The 20726-nt window shown below is 36.3% G+C and overlaps 1 protein-coding gene across 1 annotated transcript in view; it reads right to left on the reverse strand.

The window, feature by feature from the left end:
• Positions 1–842: 842 nt before the first annotated feature.
• Positions 843–20726, reverse strand: part of LOC110024108 (random slug protein 5-like) — a 36610-nt gene continuing 16726 nt past the window's right edge. The window contains exons 3-5 of the mRNA XM_020723878.1: positions 3763–3861; positions 3426–3668; positions 843–1434 (exon numbers count right to left, since the gene is read on the reverse strand). Coding sequence (XP_020579537.1) covers positions 1015–1434; positions 3426–3668; positions 3763–3861 — 762 coding nt within the window. The 3' untranslated portion in view covers positions 843–1014. The remainder of the gene's footprint in view (positions 1435–3425; positions 3669–3762; positions 3862–20726) is intronic.

A 20726-nucleotide genomic window follows, 5' to 3' on the forward strand; every position in this document is an offset into this window, starting at 1 on the left:
ATGAATGATTTGGGTGGTAGAAATGTAAAAATCAAATGTTAAGTATTAGATATGTAAATATATAGGAATCGAGTGGTATGTATGTAAATGCCCCAAATTAAAATTGTAAGGCAATTTAACACAGCTCATGTTAAAAATCGCATGATTAAATAATATTGAAGACACAAGAAGCACAATAAATCCCTCTGATTAAGAGCTCTCTCTCACGACAAGAGGCCTCCTGGAGGATTTGTTTTCAAATTATTAATCTTAAGATGACTGATCTGTAATTAGCAAGGAATCAAATGAAAGAAGATTCTAAATGTTACCCATAAAAAAAGGTAAGCGAGCGAGGACAACATTGATAAGGATATCTAGCTCTTTTGCTGGTAGATTTCAATCCATAAAGCATAGAGACTTTCGAGTGGTATTCGTGTTGTATGACACGAACAAGGCTCCGACATGCCCTGACAATTAAGCATAAAAGCTTGCCCTTGGACTGTCGTATCCTACTTTTTTCATTTATGCCGTGTTAGCATGTTTGTGTCCCCATGTTCGTGCTTCAATTGAAGCCTTCTATAAAAACTCCATTAGTTTTACCATGAAGTTTATTCTACTATAATTATCTTATTGCCCTTGGAGTGTCGTATCGTACTTTTTGCATTTATGCCGTGTTAGCATGTTTGTGTCCCCATGTTCGTGCTTCAATTGAAGCCTTCTATAAAAACTCCAATAGTTTTACCATGAAGTTTAACTATAGACAAATAGCTTATTCTACTAAATTTATCTTATTGACAGCCAGTTATAATGAAAAACAAATCAGTAACCTTGCACTTGAAATTAAAAATTTTACTCAATAAATATGACATTATTGTTAGCAGTTTTGTATGGCAAATACCATGTTAAAGGAGGTATATTATTAAAGGAGGGTTTTCATAGACCCATCTAAAGAAAGTTTGAAGAAAAATGTAAAGCATTTATATTGAGATAAAAGGAAAATTACAGTTTGAAAAGTAGACTGAGACTATGTTTGGCTTACTTCTGCTCCTGAGATAATTGCTCCACTTGCTGTTTGTCGCCTATAGATTTTCCATCTACATTTGTCAGCATTTGCTTAGAAGATGATTTATCTTCGCCCTCCTGGCGGGATTCATCAGAATTCATTTCAGAGATAGCAAGAGAGCTCGAGGAAGGCTCGGCCATGGCCGATCTCTCTGCAGGAACAAATGTATTGTTGTGTCCTTGAGACCAATAGAGAATCATCTTCTTATCATCGTCTCTCATCCTCTTTGCATATTCTTTGATTTCAAATCCTGCTTCGTTCTTCCCACCGAATGCTTGTTCGAGTTCATCCATGTTGAAAAGATCCTCCATTAGTTTCATGGAGTTTTGATTGTCAGAGTATACAAACTTAACTTTTCTGGAAGTTTTAGGTTCTAGAAATGGTTTAACCACCTGCAAGAAATTTCTTCACAGTTTATGCTCAATCTAGATTAATATATGATTGAAGATGAAGTTTGTACTTTTTTGCTTCGGGAAGGGGGGGTATGCATGAAAACAAATAAGAACCAAGTGGTATGCATGTAAATATTCCATCATTATAAATAAATTACACAAATATTGATCTTTTTAAAATTTAGATAAGTGCTAAGAAAAAATCGGATATTTTAGCCTTGCAAACATTCATGCAGAACTCACAAAGTATGTGAAGCTTTCAAAGAACATTAAGTTGGTTGATAAAGCAAATAAAATTAGTACGTTTATTGCAGCAGTCAGAGCTCTCAACCATTAGGAAATTACCTGATTTGTCTCACAAGCCTCATGACTTCTTGGTGCAACTTTTTAGGAGGTCATGCATCCTAGGAGTGTTGCAACATAAATATGCTTAATTATGGAGTTTCCAGTAAATCTTCAATAGCTACACAGATGATTCATATTTAAGAGTTCAACTTCATTATGCTTGAGAGATCTTACAATCTACACCACGAAAACAATTGGCAATGCAAATGAATTGAGTTTTTTGACAAACTACTGGTGACTTGGCTCAGTTATAGCTCGATCATGATCTTTTAATTAACTAATTTAACAAACTTAAATGTTTTTATAAATGTGTGATAGTTATATTAATAAGCTTGTTACTTGATTCATCAAGATCAGAAACAATATTATTTAAAAATTGTGAATAAGTTTGTTAAAAAGTTCGATTAATCATTAATGTGCAAATAAAGGTATGTGTATTATAAATATAGATATATAATTTTAACTATATTTAAAAATTTCAAAAGTTTATAGTATAAATATATAAATATAAACATGTTTATAATGAGTACATTAATTCCCGTAGCCTAATTTCCCATGCCTGCAACCCCCAACAATCACACAACTCGTTCAGTCCAATATCATAGAGGAGAGTTAGCATGGCCCAGTTTAAAAGTTAAAAAAGAGCTCCATAGTTAAGCTTGTAACTCACTTGATCGGTGTGGCTGTCGGAAAGCACGTATTAATGAGATATTTTATTGTACATGATTTTTAAAATATTTTTTTGAAATCTATTTAAAATTAAAATATAATATTTTAAGATCAATTGGCTTAGCTCATCAAACCTCGATAATGCCTATTTGTATTTCAAAATGAGCTACTCGTTCAATGTTTGATTATCTCAAAATGAATTAAGCTAAGTCAAGCTCAAACCAAGCTCAAACAACCCAAAATTTAAACGAACCGAGCTTGAATATAATTAGAAAAGCTCCAATATGAACCATGTGTGAACATTGTTTTGATAAATGAGCTCAAGCTCGAATAGTGTTTTTCTTGGCTCTGCCTCAACCATTACAAAATTGTTCGATTTACCACACAAGTCTCATGACTTCTCATCAAGCTTTAGACAAGTATTCGAGCTTAATGGTTGTCCATTAAGTAAGAACTTGGGGCAAGCTTTGAATTGTGGGAGAGTACCCTTGACAAGAATCTTTAGTCAATAGGTGAGTATTCTAAATGAGTAGATTGAGTGAGATAGGTAAATTCACTTGCAAAACAGACAACTTCATGAGTCGTCGGGGGGTTGAGTAGCAAAGTATTGATGACTGAGTTGGCTCCTCCTAGGCAACATTAATGTTTCTAGCTCTTGGGCAACTTACCTATTAGGGCAAGTTCAGACCTTGAAAACACCAAATTATAAGCTGTTCAAGCTCAGTCATATTCAACGACATGATAAGCCCGATCCAAGTTCTCATGATGACTTGATTGATCTAACCCAAACAAATATAAATGTAACTTTAGCCTTAAGCATTCTTTTTGTCAGCATTTCGGCTGGGAACTTTTAGAAAAGCATTTTTGTTAAGATTCCAGAGAAAAAAAAAACTTTATGCTGTGTTACTTCTAATGTTTAATGGTTGATGCCATTTCTGATTCAATTCTAGCATTTGGTACTAAATGGGTTATCTTACCTGCCAGAATGGCTCGAAGAACTTCGGCGGGTTGTACAAAATAGCTAAACCCAATCTTTCAGGATAATGATTCTGAAGGACATCAGCAGTTTCCTTTGTCACCTTAACTGATATGTGAGACATGTTGTACCCACAAAAATCAATCAGCCATACCATTTGTTCCTGGTCAGATTGCAAATTTAAGATAGCATTCTCCATGCAGTACACCAAATATCTGATCTTGCCCTTGTTTGATTTTGAATTCTGTAAAAGTAATTTATTTTTTGTTATAAGAAATAATTGACAAGGAAAGGAAGCAATGAGGTATCGCCATAGTGAAAAATAAATAAAATCAAACCTCGCGACCAGGTCTCATAACAAGAATGCTTCTCCCATGTTTGTCAAAGCAATTAGATCGGTAAATTTTTCCAGTCTCAGCTTCCTGAGCTATTTCATCCTGAAAAACAAAAACGTTATAAAAAGGAACTAGGAGTTAGAAGATTTAGCTGACTGAAAGCACAAGTTCCTGCAAAGCAAAGACGACATAAAAAGGAACAAGGGTTAGAACATTAAGCTAGAAATGTCGTTGCTTAATTAGTAATTTTCAAGCCCATGTCATAGAGTTTTTAATTGCCACATATTAAAACAAGTTTTAAAAGGAAGACGATACAAGGCAAGCACTTTTCGTTTCATTAATATCTCATGCTTCAAACTTACATATTTATTGGCATATTATTACATATCAGGACCATTTTAATCCAATAATTATTGTATGTTTAATGTATCTACAAAATCATGATACCCAGTAAGGTCTAAGTTTGTTACAAGTATTTAACTGTGGGACACAAAAAGGCTCCATTTATTCTGATATGTAATAATATGCCACTAATAATGTAAGTTTGAAGCATGAGATATTAATGAAACGAAAAGTGCTTGCCTTGTATCGTCTTCCTTTTAAAACTTGTTTTAATATGTGGCAATTAAAAACTCTATGACATGACATGGGCTTGAAAATTACTGGTTTTAATAATCAAACTAGAAGTCAATTGTTATTAGCGAAAACATTGGTCCAGAGACTCAAATAAACATGAAAAATTATCATCAACCAATGCCGAAAGTTTAGTAGATCATAGGCTTTCATTAAATGAGTAGGAAATTGATTCATTCGCAACAACATTTATTACAACATTGCATTCGTTAAAGAAAACAACCCGCACTTTTAAACTTTAAACAAGAGAAAAAAGAGAGAACATGGCAATAATGTCTGGAGGTTCCCAGTTGCATTGGATATGAGCACAAAGGAAGGCAGCCACATGCATATCAAAGTCTTAGAAATATATAGTAAATAGACAATTCTGCATACCCTTGACTATTGGTCTTTTAAAATTTCCATTGCTTCTACGAATTTCTTTCATACACAAAGAATGCCTTTCACTACTTAATTATTCCAGCTTTCAAACAACGGATTTTTGCAGACTCGTGGCGCATCATCTGTGGACAACAAAATTTTTTAGTAAATAAATATAGGTAACAGTAGTATTATTTTTGTGTAAAATTTATTTTCTTTATTAGTATTATAACAAACTGAACATTCCTATATGTAGGAGTAATGCATAAGAGATCTTGTGATTTAGTGGTTTTTTACTGTTTGGATGATTGTTGTCTATTCTTGTAAATATTAGACTTATATGACGCTAATATCGGACAGTCATTCCCATCTTAGTAATTCCAAATTCTTTGACCGGGTTGTGAAATCCATGGGGTTGAATATCTTCTATACAAGCTAAAAATTATAATGGTTTCATCTCTGAATTGGCAGCATCACCAATATCCCCAGCCACATTGCTTGCATTTCAACAAACACCAACAATGACTCCTGTTGTGAGTTATGCGTAATTAGAGAATTTTATTGGGTTTATTTGTTAAACATTATAACATCTATTTATACACATTGAATGAAATAGCAAGTTTAATTACCAAATCATTTCAATTTTGACCCAGAACTCCATCTTTTCCTTTCTTCAGCTTTGTCGTCATGAAGCAGCCACGACTAGAGCTCGCTGGGATGGCAGCAAGGGGATCGCAGATCGCTCTGGGAAGGCAGTGAGAAGATTGTGGCTCGCTGGGAAGGCAACTAAGGGATCGCGGCAGAGAGCACTGGCGATACAGCTGTTGGGAAAACAACTACGTTATCACAGTCTGCGGCGTGAACCCTTGCACGAGGCTCACTAGGAAGGCAACTAAGTGATCGCGACAGAGGTGTTTGGTCAGGAAGGGCTTCGTTTTGTGGTTTTTCGTACGCAGCAGTCCTGCCATTGCCTTCACCGTGAGAAACAACTTGGAATTGCGGCTCGGGAGTGAGGAAATCAGCGGAGCAGGGCCTTTGTTTCTGGAGTTGCACTCGACGGGCAGGGAAGCGAAGGATCGAAGCGACTACAAGTTAGCGTGCAACACAAAGGGGTTGCGGCTTCATAATGGCTAAGACTAAGCAGATCATACAAACTTACAACAGTAAGGAAGTCGTATGTGATCTGTAGGATCTAGACTCGATCTTTGTGATTAAGAATATTAGGAGACGACGATAGTTCACGAGGCAAGGGATTGAAACTTCTGGGTAAGATAAATCTTGAAGTTCTGAAGATCTTGGTCAAGCTCATATAATGAGGTAGTGTCTCGCGGGGGCAAAGGATTGGAACTTCTGGTAAGATAAATCTTGAAGTTCTGAAGATCTTGGTCAAGCTCATATAATGAGGTAGTGTCTCGCGGGGGCAAAGGATTGGAACTTCTGGTAAGATAAATCTTGAAGTTCTGAAGATCTTGGTCGAGCTCATACAATGAGGTAGTATCTCGACGGGAGCCACTATCTCAACACGTTTTCCGGCTCAACCGAGCGGACTTCTAGGAATGCCATAAGCTTTGACTATCTCGAGCTCAAGTAGGAAAGGTGCTCAAGCGAAGACCCGCAGGTGGTACAACTGCAGAGAAATAGGACACCAGAGCAAGACGTGTCTAAATCTACCAAAGCAGAGAGTCGGGAGGACGTGGATAGTCTAGAGGTTGTGGTAGTAATTGTGGGGGCTAAAGGGGTAAAAGAGGGGGCTATAGAGCAAGTCTAATGGTAGTGGAAAATAAGTGAATGACAGAAGTGGTCTTTACCGATGAGGATCACGAATTACTGGAGATGTTGAAAAGAAAGCAGACAGCGACATGTGATGTCATTAGGGATGCATCCACATTATCGTCATCCAACGGAAACACTGCTAGTTATGCTCACCTAATCAAAGGTGCTTGTGATACACATGCTCTTACCACTATATCCACCACAAGTTCACCAAAATGGATAGTAGATTCTGGTACATCTCGAGATGTGACAGGTGTCGCTAGTGAGTTCTTTTCCTATACACACCTAGCACTTTCAAAGAGCATTTAAATCGTTGATGGTACAACACAGCATGTAGTTGGTAATGGTACAGTGAGGTGTAACAATTCTATAACTTTGTCCAATATTTTGCATGCTCCTTCATTTCCAGTGAACCTTTTATCTATTAGTGTCATTATACTCAAACTAAAATGTGTTGTTTCATTTCATATTCCAAATGCAATCTTTCAAGAGAAGGGGAATGGCAGAAAATTTAGGACTGAAATGTGCAAAGTGGACTATGGTACTTAGATAGAGAGGAGATTGATTCAGACTTGAAATCCATGGTTGAGAAGAAGCAAGAGCATTTGAGAGGAGTGTGGAGGATGTATTGTTGCCACATACGGACGCATGGGACACTTCTCGTTCAGTTTATTGAGTATTTTGTACACAAAATTGTATGAAAAGACAAATAAAGAAAAAACTGGTGTGATGCTTGTGAGTTTGGCAAGCTCACTAGGAGCTCTTATGTCAGTTCTTTGTCCTACTAGTTGTACAAATAGTTTTTGTTATTTGGTTATGTTTATTGATTGTTTTTTTTTATCTTGATATACTTGATAAAACAGAAGAGTGAGGTGATTGTTTGCTTTAAAGATTTTCATAATACAATCCAAACCCAATACGGGGCAGTTGTGAAGACACAGCGGTCTAATAATGGGAGAAAATATATCAACAAAGCATTTAGGGACTACCTGTCAGCTTAAATGATACAAAATCAAACCACATGCCCATACACATCAGCATAGAATGGAGTAGCAAAGAGGAAGAATCTTCTAGAGGTAGCCCGGAGCATGATGATGGCAATGAATGTCCCACAAAGCTTGTGGGGCTAAGTCGTGTTGACAGTCGCTCAATTGATTAATAAAATGCCCTCAAGAGTACTGGAGTGGAAGTCTCCTTATCAGATGTTAAAAAGAGACAATAGTAGGATCCTTCTATTGAAATTATTTGGATGTGTATGTTTTATGAAAGACAACATGTCATCTGTAGGAAAGTTGGATCCCGGAGTTGTGAAATGTGTGTTCGTGAGTTATTCTGCTACTCAGAAAGGTTATGTTTGTTAGAATCCGATTGAGAAGAGACTCTTTGTGAGTATGAATGTATCATTTAGAGAGTTTGAACCATATTACACTTTAGAGGTGAATTCACCCTTCGGTGACTCAACAGACACTAGAGATATGAGACAAGAGAGAGTGAGTAGTGGTGATGGAGTGTTGCAAGTGAGAGCAATGTCATGTCTTGTGATGTGGGATGAATCAACTGAGGAGACAGAAATTGAGGATATTGAACCTAGAGGTGGTGGGATTCAAGCTAGAAGTAAGCTAAGGGTGTATACACTGAAGAAGCAAACTAAGGGAACAGAGTCAACAGAGCCAACAAGTGTCTTGTCCCCAACTCTTGAATCACTTATACCATCTACTTTTGATTCAAAACTCCCAGGTGATATTATTCCTCCTTTGACCACTCCCCCCCCCCCCCCAACGTTAAGGATAACCTCCCACAACAATGTGAAACATCCTCCTGATCGTTTTGGGTGAAAACTTGACATTGCAAATTTTATTTCTTATTCTAACATCTCATCTTAGCATAGAGCATTCATTGCATCATTGGACTCTGTCCTTATACGCAAGTGTTGACAGACTGCTATAGAAGATCCCGAGTGGAAAACGATGATTCATGAAGAGCTTGGAACTCTTGATAAAAAAGGAACATGGGAGATTCTACCACTACCAATAGAGAAGAAGAAAGTTGAATGCAAGTGAATCTTCAGAGTAAAGCAAACTCCAGAAGGAAAGGTGGAGAGTTACAAAACACGACTAGTGACAAAGGGGTACAGTCAGACGTATGGCATTGACTACGATGATACCTTTGCACCAATTGCAAAGATGAGCACGATGAGGACACCAACATCTCTGACATTGAATGGTGAATGAACACTTCACCAATTGGATGTGAAGAATGTTTTTCTTTATGGAGAGCTACTGGAGAAGGTATATATGGAGATACTACCATAATTCAGTACATCTCAGACAGTGGGCAAGGTGTGTAGGCTCAAGAATTCACTGTATGGCTTGAAGCAATCTCCTCGAGCCTGGTCTGACATGTTTAAAATGGCGATGGTTGGCATGGGATATCAATAGATCAATACAGTCACCCGGTGTTCTTTCAAAAACATGAATGTCACACTACCATATTTGTTGTGTATGTGGATGACATAATTATCACTGGTGATGATGAGACAGAAACTGCTCGACTGAAGAAAAAATTGGGAAAGCAATTTGAGGTAAAGAATTTGGGATAACTTAGATACTTTCTTAGGATTGAAGTGGCCCATGGACCTAAGGAGATGATCCTATCCTAGAGAAAAAATGTATTGGATCTTCTCATTGAGACACGTATGCAGGGTTGCAAATCTGCAGTCTCTTTAATTGATCAGAAGGTCAAGCTCAGTACAGAAACGGATGAATCAGTTGATCGTGAGAGGTGCTAGAGGCTGCTGGGCCGCCTGAACTATCTGTGTCACAGTCGACCTGATATCTCTTTTGCAGTAAGTGTGATGAGCTGCTACATGCATGATCCAAGGAAGGGTCATATGGATGCAGTGTATTAGATTCTGAGGTATCTGAAGAGAGCACCAGAGAAATTGTTGTTATTTAGAAAGAATGGACATGTAAATATTGAGGGATTTGGATTCTGACTAGGCAAGTTGTGTTGATGACATGATCCACATCAGGATACTACGTGTTTTTGTAGGTGACAACTTAGTTTCGTGGAAGAACAAGAAACCATCAGTTGTAGCAAGATCAACAACCGAGGCAGAACATAAAGACATGGCATTAAGCATTGTTGAGATGATGTGAGTGAAAGCCTTGTTGGTTGAACTCAAAGTGGTCCAGGGAACTCAAAAGAAGTTGTGTGACAACAAGTCGGCAATCAGCATTGTCAACAACATGGCGCAAAACGATAGAGCTAAACATGTGAAAATTGATAGATTCTTCATCAAGGAGAAGCTTAATAACATATTGTTGAAGTCATGTAGCTATTGGCGAGCAGGTGGTTGCTGCCTCACTAAAGGACTTAGTTCAGTAGAGTTAGATTATTTAACAAGATGAGCTTAGTGAATATCTTTTCCCATCTTGAGGGGAGTGTTGTGAGTTATGTGTAATTAGAGAGTTTTATTAGATTTATTTGTTAAGCATTGTAACACCTATTTAACACCTATGTTGAATGAAATAGCAAGTTTCTACAAAATCATTTTAATTACTCCATATTCAATCATATCATCCATGCTACTATCTTTGTATGTTGTCTATATAGTCAATAAAAATCCATTCTTTTATGAAATTCTTAATCCACATAAAATATTGAATGGCAATCATTTAAACTCCTTTTTTTGCACGAATGAATGCCAAAAAAAAGGGTCCCATCCAAATTACAGTTCTAAAGAGAGAACAACATTTATGTACCATCAATGATTATTGTTAAAAGAGATTTTGGCCCAGCAGTTTCAGAGGATTGTTTCTAAGAAATTCTTAGCCCTATACCACACATTGAGCTGAGTTGTATGCAAACCAAAAAGGGTCTAATCAATTCTAGAATGATTCATCTCCATAATTCAAAATCAACATCTATGCTAATATGTTGAAGTTTTAATCGTTGTTTCAAAAAATCAACTCAACCTCCCCAAAAACTGACCGCAATCATCAATTAGTCTATAGAGCGATGAACTCCAAGCAATCGCCAGTTAAATTCCTCTCCCAAGAAAGTGTAGTGACATTGATTCCGAAAGTGTAACATTAAGCCCACAAAGCTGCGGTCTTCAAAATTCAACAACCCAACAAAGTTCAAACTGGAATTCAAGAAGCTCCCTGACAAATGAGTGACACTGGTCTAGATTCCTAGATGGTGTGTAAAGATCAAGTATGGGGTTGAGGAAGTTGTGGAATGATAGTAAAGAGCAAAAGTCTGAGATGAAAATAGGATCTGGATAGGAAACAAGGTGATGGTTGCTACCGTGAGGAACAAAATAGAGAGGAAGCAAAGCCGGCTTTAGTCAGGCCAGATACGGTTGTCAGCACCTGCCAACCTCACTGAAAGCAGCAAGACAACGATGCGACTGCTGTTGTCAGGGCAAGGGTTTCATAAATTCCAAGAAGGATAAACCACCTATTCTCCAATCAAGTTAAACAAAAAATACTTGAGAAGAGAAAGGACACAACACCCTTGTGACTGAGAGAAACCTAAAAATAGCATAAAATAACAAAAAATAACAACCAGCCATCCAAAGTCTAAAGCAAACAACTATATAATAGAGCTACAAAACAACCTTAAACTTCATTAAACCAAACAAGGAAAGGCCCATAGGGACATCAGATCCGCCAAAACAACGAATCAACCAGAATTGGTCCAACATTGGACTGGACACAATCTCAAGTCCGTCCAAGAGGCAATTCCACATCCTTTCCTAATGCTCCCGCATCAATGGGTAATGATTATCACACTTTAACTAAAAATTTATAGGGTTAATCAAGGATCCTAAAAGGATTCCATCACTGTGACAACACACCATCACAACATAACAGCTTAGCCCACTCAATTAGCTGGAAAAGGCATATGAGGATATAAATATCCAATTTCATTATTAACATAGCATCATCAGCAAAATTAAAATTTACAATTAACATATATCATGACAAGGAGTCATAAACACAACATTTGATTCACCGCTATCATCTCCAAAGTTTATGCATGCAATGCTCAAAAGGCACCTATCTAGGTCAAACTCGCAATATATAAATCACTGCCTTGCTATTAGTAATAAGACATGCAAGGATATCCTAAAAAATATATGATAAGTGAACCCGTGCTATCTACATTTTATGTGTGATGAATGGAGCGTGAAATAAATCTAGGATGAGGTTGTGGAAAAGGAATTTTAACCTCAACATCAAATATATGGCACGGAAAATGCAATTTGATTAAAAGACTTGGCAAGCAAATTCACCATTATTGCCTCAAGGATCCTACCATTCACACAAATAAGAGAAGAAGCTAGACATCAAAGATGACCAAAACTCTAATGAATAGAAGGCAAAGTGAGAAAGGTGATGATGCCTCTAGTTCCTCGCCCCCCTCAGAAAGATTTCATAACCCCTCAAAGAGGCTAATGCCTGATTCATGGGTGCTAGCTGCCTTCGCATGCCCTCAGGCTAGTGCAAAATGAGCCCAAGAGGGCACTCACACATGTAGTTTGGCCAAAAGGGTTTGCTTGTGGCTCACCCAGACACAGCTGCAAGAGCCATGAGACTCGTATAATGACCAAAGTCACATGCATATAAAGTTTTTCTCAAATCTGTTGACATATCATTTTATAGCTCAATCCAATCATTCGATGTTATTGAACTAACTCCAAATTCAATAAAATACACAAAAAAAGGACATGGGTCAATTTGGAAGAAGGCAAAAAGCAATCCTGACATGATGTCCAAACATAGGGAGCAATTGAGTTAAATTATTTCAATTTTAGAAATTTGCAAACGATTTGCCAGCAACTATATGAGAGGATACATTATAAGATGAATATATTTGGATTTTTTATAATAAACCCAACATGGTTTGATTTTTTGGTAAAATATTAGTAGAGGATTAATCATATTTGTACAATTAAGAGCCAATATGCATACTTCCATGATCTCTATGCAACGATAAGAGAGCATGAAAAAGGTTCTTTCAAATTAAAACCACCAAATTACCTCAAAACATGTGGTGATCCATCAACCAAGCCTAAGGGAATCAACACCAATCTAAAAGCCTCAACTAGAATATGATCGTCAAACTCAAATCATCTCCAACCTTAATCTTAAATACATCCAACGATAAATTCTGATCTCCAACAGTAATCTTAAAGCCCAAAGCTTTCATGTAGCCATCCATTACCCTAGAAGTATAATGGTCTAGGTCCAATCTTGAATGTGTCTTAATCCTCAACTAGAGGAATTAACATCCATCAAGGATCTCAAAATTGAACTGTTTCCTCCATATATCATTGCCATTTTAATAATATATGTTGAAATAGCTGTAAGTACTTCCTAGGTATAAGGTAAGAGAGAGTAAAGAAACCTTTATATTCTTAGAAAATGGCTTAGTTCTAGCATCCTTTCCTTCAAGCAAGCTTGTTAACGAAAGCGCCAAAGTGTCTTCCAAGAAAACAAAAAGTGAGATAGACACACCTTTTCTTTGCTTGAGTGAGAACAAAAAGCAAGTGGCCATTGTTAGAGGCGAAACCAGCTTCAATTTTAAGGGTGGGTTATCAAATGTTAAAATTTTCTATGGGATAGGGCAAAAAAATCCATTAGTGTGCAAAAATTACTAAATGACTTAAATTATATAGAAAAAATAATAAAGTTTATATCATTTGTCGCACCTGAAGCCCTAGCTCCATTATGACGCTCTCGTCATCGCACCTGAAGCCCACTGGTTGTCTACCCCTCGCCGGCAACGTCAAGCCACTGATCCGGCCTCCCCCTCTCTTCCTACCCGATTTTTCTTCCTCGTGACTGAGATCTTGTCTTTGCTGCGCAGGACACCGGCCCGTCCCAATATTCTTGTTGCTTGTTCGTCTTTCTTGCGGCATGGAGTTCTTGGAGCGCCGAAGGTTTCTTGGTACGCTGTTCTCTTATCGTTTGCCCTAAGTTTTCTCCTTTGGTGATCTTCTGGTTACTTCATCCCTTGTCATGAATTTCACTATTCGTGAAGCCGCTCCTTCTTTTCGTGATATTGTTGTTGGGGATTCTCATGATCCGGGTAATGTTAATTTCCCTTCGTCTTTTAAAAGTCAATTGGTTGATAGCTCTGCTCTGGGGTTAAGCTAGTTTAGGTGGAACGGGATGTCACTGCTAAATTTCAAGATACAGTGTGGATTGGTAATAGTGTTGATGGGTATTAGCAGCCGGTTGAAATGGAATTTGTTCCAAGCTATTGTACGCATTGTAGAATGTTTGTACCTACATAATTCTTGTTACAATGCTCATCCTGAGTTGCGTAAGAATAAAGAAAATGTTCCTGTCTATGGTAATAAAAGGGTTCAAGTTACTCAACCTAACTGCAGTAACATGCAGGAAATTATTCCTCCAGCAATAGAGGTATTGGGTAAGAAAGCTGTTGAGTTTATTTTTGCTAATGAAAATGATGCTGTTATATTGAATGTGAATGATATTACTATTTTTGGTACAACCATTGCTAATGATCTAAATCAGATGCAGGTTGAAGGAGCCTTTCAGTGTTATCAATCTTGATGACTCTATTGGAGGCAATTTAACTGGTAAAGATTTGGATTCTTATTTTGTCAATCATATTATTTCTAACCATGAATCTGAAGGTGTTGTTGTTCCTCATCAAGATATGCCTCAAGATATAATTCTTAATAAAGAAAATGAGAATGGTAAAACCTCTTATAATAATCTTGTCGTAGATCATCATATTGTTAATATTGATAACTTTACTGTAGACTATGATAATGCTTTAACCAGATCTGAACTTAAGGAAGATTAGATGGTTCAAAAATCTTACAGGAGAAGAAAAATTAAGGGTAGTCGAGAACTAAGTTACGTGAATCCTGCTGCTCTTAATGAACAACTTTTGGATAAGAATTGGGATCCTAAAGATTTGAATATTACCTCTAGAATTACTAGAGGAATGAGAGAATAAGATGATGAAATTTAATATGTTATTCTGGAATATTAGAGACATTGCTAAGGACAATGCTTCTAATCGGCTTAAGAATTTGATACGTTTGTAGCATCTGTCTTTCTTTGAAATTCTTGAACCTGTAGTTAATTCTTCCAACAATGATAGGTATGTTAAAAGACTTGGTAATTTTCATTACTTTACTAATCTCAATAATAAGATTTGGTTTCTTTGGAAAGATTATATTATAGTTGATATTATTATTAATCATAATCAATTATTGTATGTTGATATTAATTTGAATGGGATTCATTTTTTATTACAATTATTTATGTTGGTTGTCATAGGAAGGATAAAATTGAGTAATAAAATTTACATAATTCCATTGGTCCCACTACTGAACCTTGGTTAGTTGGGAGATTTTAATATTATTTCCTCTGTTGTTGAGAAGAAATGTGGTTTACCACCTAATCATACTCTTATGTTTGATTTTAATGAGGTTTTGTTGGATGTGGGTCTTTTTGATTTAGGGTTTCATGGTAATCCTTTTACTTGGAACCGTGGCATGTCTTCGAAAGGTTGTATAGGTTTGTTTTTAATTCTGCTTGGATTAATTCTTTTTTTCTACATGAGGTTCACCATCTTGCGTTTTTGGCTTCTGATCATACCCCGGTTTTGATTAAAGCTAAAGATGATATTGGTAAAAAGATTTATCATTTCCGTTTTCATAATATGTGGATTCTTCACCCTCTTTTTCTTATGGGTGTTAAAGAGAATTGGAATGCTCACAAGTTGAATGTTGTGCATAATAGTCCTGGTGTTAAGGTTTGGTTACTTCAGAAAAATCTTACTAAGTTTCTAAAAAATTAGAATTAGAGTTTTTTTTGGAAATCTTAATAAGGTTGTGACTGATGCTGAGAATCGAGTTAAGGAGCTAGAATTAGATTACTGTAATAATAGTATTAATCTGATCCATTGCTTCAATGGCAGAAGGATCTGACTAATGCTATTAATATGGAGAAATCTTTCTATGATCAAAAGGCTGCTCGAGCTAATTTTTTGGATGGTGATAGGAACTCTGTCTAATATCATGCTTGCATTAAGAGTATAAAGAAGCTTAACATGATTACTAATATTAAGAGTATTAAGGTAATTTTTTCTCTAATCAAAATAATATTGCTAATGATGGTGTTAGCTTTTTCTTTAATTTATTTCATAATGATGGTAGCCATCTTGCTCCGATTAATGTTAATTTGTATCATATATCTTCTAGGTTGAATAATTTAAATCTTACTTATATTCCTAAATAGGAAATTAAGGATGTTATTGATGGCATGGAGGATGGCAAAGTTGCTGATCCAGATAGTTTCACTGTAGAGTTCTATAAGAATAGTTGGGATATACTTGTTGAGGTCATTCAGGATTTCTTTCGTGGTAATGATTTACCCAGATATTTTAAATCTGTTAACATTGTTCTGATTCCTAAGAAAAATGATAAGAATTTTTTGAATGATTTTACACCTATCATCATTAATACTGATATGTCTAAGATTATTTCTAAGACTATGATTAAGAGAAGTCAACCTAATTTAAATAACATTATTTATTTAAATCAGATTGTCATTCTTAAAGAAAGACAGATTGGGGACAATGCTCTGATTGTGCAGAAATTGTTGTTCGATCTTGATAAGAGTAAAAGTTATGGTAATGTTATTTTTAATATGGATATTAAGAAAGTTTTTGATTATATCAGGTGGGAATTTTTACTTGATGTTATTAAGATTGTTGACTTCAATGATGATTTTTGCAATATTATTAAAAGAATTTTAAATAATAACAATTATTCTGTTATTATTAATGGTACCTCTAGTGGCTACTTTATGACCTCTAAAGATATTGAGCAGGGGGATCATCTTTCTCCTTACATATTTATTTTCGCTTTTGACTATCTTTGTAAGTGTCTTAACAATCTTTTTGAAAAGTATCCTAGTCTAAACTATATGCATAGAGGTGGTATTAGCATTTCTCACCTTTGTTTTGCAGATGGCCTTATTCTTTTTACTAATTCTCATAAGAGATCCATCAGAAAGATTTGAAAGGTGATCTCTCATATGCAAGATGTATTTGGTTCAGTTTTTAACAATTCTAAATGTTATTTTTATTGCTCAAAATATATATCTGCTGATAAGAAGAATTGGATTGTTGATTATACTAATTGTGTTAAGGCTAGTTTACCATTGAAATATCTGGATTTCATCCTTGACAAAAAGGTTAAGAAAAATTATCTTTTTTTTGAATTATTTGATAAGATTAGAATGCAGATTCTTTTTTGGGAGCATAAGTTTTTATCTTACGGTGGGCATGTTGCTTTACTTAAGAGCATCCTTACCTCTCTTCCTCTATATTATGCAAGTGATGTGTATGTCTCTAGGTTTCATTAAGAAGCTGGAGATATTGTTTAACAAATTTCTTTGGGAGGATTTTGGTAAGAAGAATGATCATTGGAAGAGCTGGGAGAAGCTCTTTAAACCAGTTGATAAGGGTGGACTTGGTTTTCGTAGGCTTATTGATTCTGTTAGAATTAACTATATGAAGCTTTGGCTTAAGTTTCAAATAAATAATTCTATATGGATTCTCTGCTCCAAGCAAAGTATTGTTCTACTTCTCATCCCCTTTGTATTTCCTTTTCTAAAAAGAATTCTTTTATTTGGAAAGAGATGCTTAAGATCTCTTCTCAAGTAGAAGAGATGTTATGTTGGGATGTTGGCAATGGGGATGTGGCTTTTTGGTATGAGGACTGGCTTGGTAAGGGTGCTCTTGGTGACTTCTATGAGAGTCCTCAGGATATTAATATGAAGATTAAAAATTTATGGGTTGGGCAAAGTTGGAATTTGTCTCAGTTGGTTACTATTGTGCATTATAGTGATACTAAGTTTATCTCTCAAATTCCTATTATGCCTGATAAAAAAGTTCCTAAGGTTAAAGGTAAGCTTGGTGCTTTGATTACTAAGTCATTTGCTAATCATATTTTTTCTTATCAAAGAATGGATCTTTGTTGAAATTGGAATAAATGGGTAAATTCTTCTATTTCTTTTTTTGTTTGGAGGGTTTTTCATGAGATCATACCTACTGTCAATACTCTTAAGCTTAAGGGCTTAAGGATTGCTTCTGTGTGTTCTCTGTATGAATGTTGAAGAGTCTCTTTGTCATATTTTTAGTGATTGTATTTTTGCTTTGAATATCTGGACTAGTGTTTTTGATATTTGTGATAAGAGGGATGTTTTTTTCTAGGTATCCTAACATTGCTGCTATTATGATGATTGGAAGGATAAGGGACATGATTTCTCATATAATATATTTTCTATTGTTCTTTGATTTATTTGAGTCTCTAGAAACTCTATAAGATATTTTGATGAGACTATTACTGCTAGGATTACTTTCTCTAAATTTGTTCTTATACGAGTAAAAGACTTTCTTTTAATGGTATGAAGCATACTAACAATGCGTTTGTGAAAGTCATTCTTATTAAACTCTCTCTCAATTTTACTACTAATTATCATTCCTTTTGTAAACTAGTTTGGAATAAGTCTTATGTTCTTTTTCTTAAAATTAATTAATATGAGAGTTGGAAGCAGAATGTGCGGATATTGGAGGTTTGTAGGGATTGGAGTGGTTCTGTCATTTATTGGTTTGCTGCTCCTTCTCTTCCTGTTTCTCCAATTGCTGCAAAAGCTGATGTTATTGTCTTTGCTTTATTAATTTCTAGGAAGATGGGTTAACACAATGTTATAGTTGAGACTGATTTCCTTATTCTATGAAAGATTTACAAATTTATTTAGGTGTCACTGGAGTTTACATTTGCAAGTTAAGAGAATTCTTCGTATGGCCAAAGATTTTAATGGTAATGTTGTTGCCAAATGGGTTGCTTAGTTGGGATCTTTTCTGCGAGCACCTTTCATTTCTAAAATCTTACCTGATGATTTCCATAGATTGGTTCTTTTAGATTTGTTGGGGTGTTTGGGGGTGTGTTGAGTTATATTTTCTTTGTTTGGAAAGAGGATATTTTTTTTCTTTTTTTTTTTCTTTTGAATTGCAGGTGTGTGTGGGGGACATCTTTCCCGATTTTGCACTTTTCTCTATTGAAATAAAATGAGGAGTCGAATAATGCTCTTTTAATATATATATATATAACACGAAGTCATTACTTCAAAATTATAATAAAATTTATATCCTATTTTTCGCACCTACAGAAAATGACTAGACAATTTTCTTATAAAATTATACATTTCATGATAGATATTTTGACATATAAACTCGTACATGTAAATATTAGTATATTAGCTTATATAAACTAACTTCTAACAATACTATCAACATAAGGTTTTAATAAACTAATTTTCACATATTTAATTAATTAAAGCAATTCCCAAGTCTCCACTCGTGCACATATGCAATAGTAGGGCAATCAAAACGGCTCGTTGTTCGCAACTTCGTGTTCGGCTCATTAAGAAGCTCATGTTCGGCTCGTTCGCTAAGTTAACGAGTCGAACACGAACAAAAATTTGCTCTTTTGTGATTGGCCCGTTTTGGCTATAATATACATATATATATATAGAAGGGGGGTACGTTCCTCTGTTTCTGTCGTTTGCTTCGTCGAGCTGCGCCTGTGCTCACTGCTCGTTGCTCGTTGTAGGGCCGATCATGCTCTCCGGCTCCGTTTCCTGCTTCTGCGGCGTTGTCTCGCTGCGGTTCTTCTACGCGGCTTTCTCGAACTGAGGTTTCGACTCTGTCGAGCTCATCTGTTGTTCCTGTATGTGGTTTACTGTCTTCTGCGCAACGCCCCGACCTCTTCGGCCCTCTACCCGACCTGCAAGGCTTCTCGGGCTTCTCCTTGCTGTGATGGAGCTTCCTTCTTCTTCGGTTGAACCTGGAAAACCTCATTTGCCCACATTCCGGGTAATCCTCAGGGGGAAACGACGGTTATGTTCCCCTCAAGTTATAAGGAGAATCGTGATGGTACAGGTGACTGCCCCTTTATTAATTATGTAAGCAGGAAAAGTGGGAAGACAACACTTTTTTTCTACCCTGATTGACAAATTCAAATTTGCTCTCACTGGAAAATGTCAGTGGGGACACCCACCTATGGAGATTATCAGAAAAAGTTTTGATGACCTCAAATTAGCAGTAAAGTGGAAAGTGGGGCTCATGGATGGAGACATGTTTTGATTCAGTTAACCATGCCTGAAAACTGCACTCGTATTTTCTCCAAAAATTATTTTAACTTTGTTGGTAAACCTATGAAGCTATTCAAGTGGTCTCAAGATTTCGACCCAAATCATGAAACTCTCATTGTACCGTTATGGTTTAGTTTATCTGGTCTCAAGCTGCATTTTTTTCACTATCAGGTTCTCTACTCTATTGGGGTCATCCTTGAGAATCCTTTGAAGCTAGATTTGCCTACTTTTAACCTAATCAGACCCTCGGTGGTCAGAATACTTGTATAAAGGAATATTACTTTATTTGATGTTACTGAAGTCTGACCGGGTACAACCCATAATGGTTAGTGGCAACAAATCGCCATGGAGCACAGAACCCATATTGTACCCACTGTAAGATGTTTGATTGTGTCCTTGATAAATGCCACAAGTTTCATCCAAATTTAAAATCTAAGTTCAAGTAAATAAGGATGGATTCTAACCACACTGCTCTAGACATTCTAATTCCACTTGGGGAGGATACTACAAGACAGGAGGTGTTTGTTGCCCCTGAGAAACCCCCCATGACACTGTTGTTACTATTACTGCGAGTGATGTGATGTTGGCACATTCAAACCCCATAGAAAACAATACTGATGAACTATTACCTACAAATGATAGTGTTCAGACTGATATTCAGAAGAGTCTCGCAGCTCCACTTCTTCAGGAAGCATCCAGTGTAGAGGCAACTCATAATTCACATATTCTAAAACCTATTGTGGGTACTACGGTTGGTATTCTTTCTGCTTCAGCTCTACCACACCATCAGACTGATTTTTCGGAGGAGGAATGACAGGTTTACACTTCCAGGAGGAAGAAGAAGAATGAAAATCTACTAGAGCTCAGGAGTCTATGATACTTTGGTTATTTTGGATAATGGTACGCACCTTACCAATCTGCTAGCTCGATCCCTTCCGAGAACGAGAGTCAGAGGCAGGACTAGAGTGGGATGACCCTCACGTC

Source organism: Phalaenopsis equestris, unplaced genomic scaffold, assembly GCF_001263595.1.
Source record: "Phalaenopsis equestris unplaced genomic scaffold, ASM126359v1 Scaffold000247, whole genome shotgun sequence".
Taxonomy (NCBI): domain Eukaryota; kingdom Viridiplantae; phylum Streptophyta; class Magnoliopsida; order Asparagales; family Orchidaceae; genus Phalaenopsis; species Phalaenopsis equestris.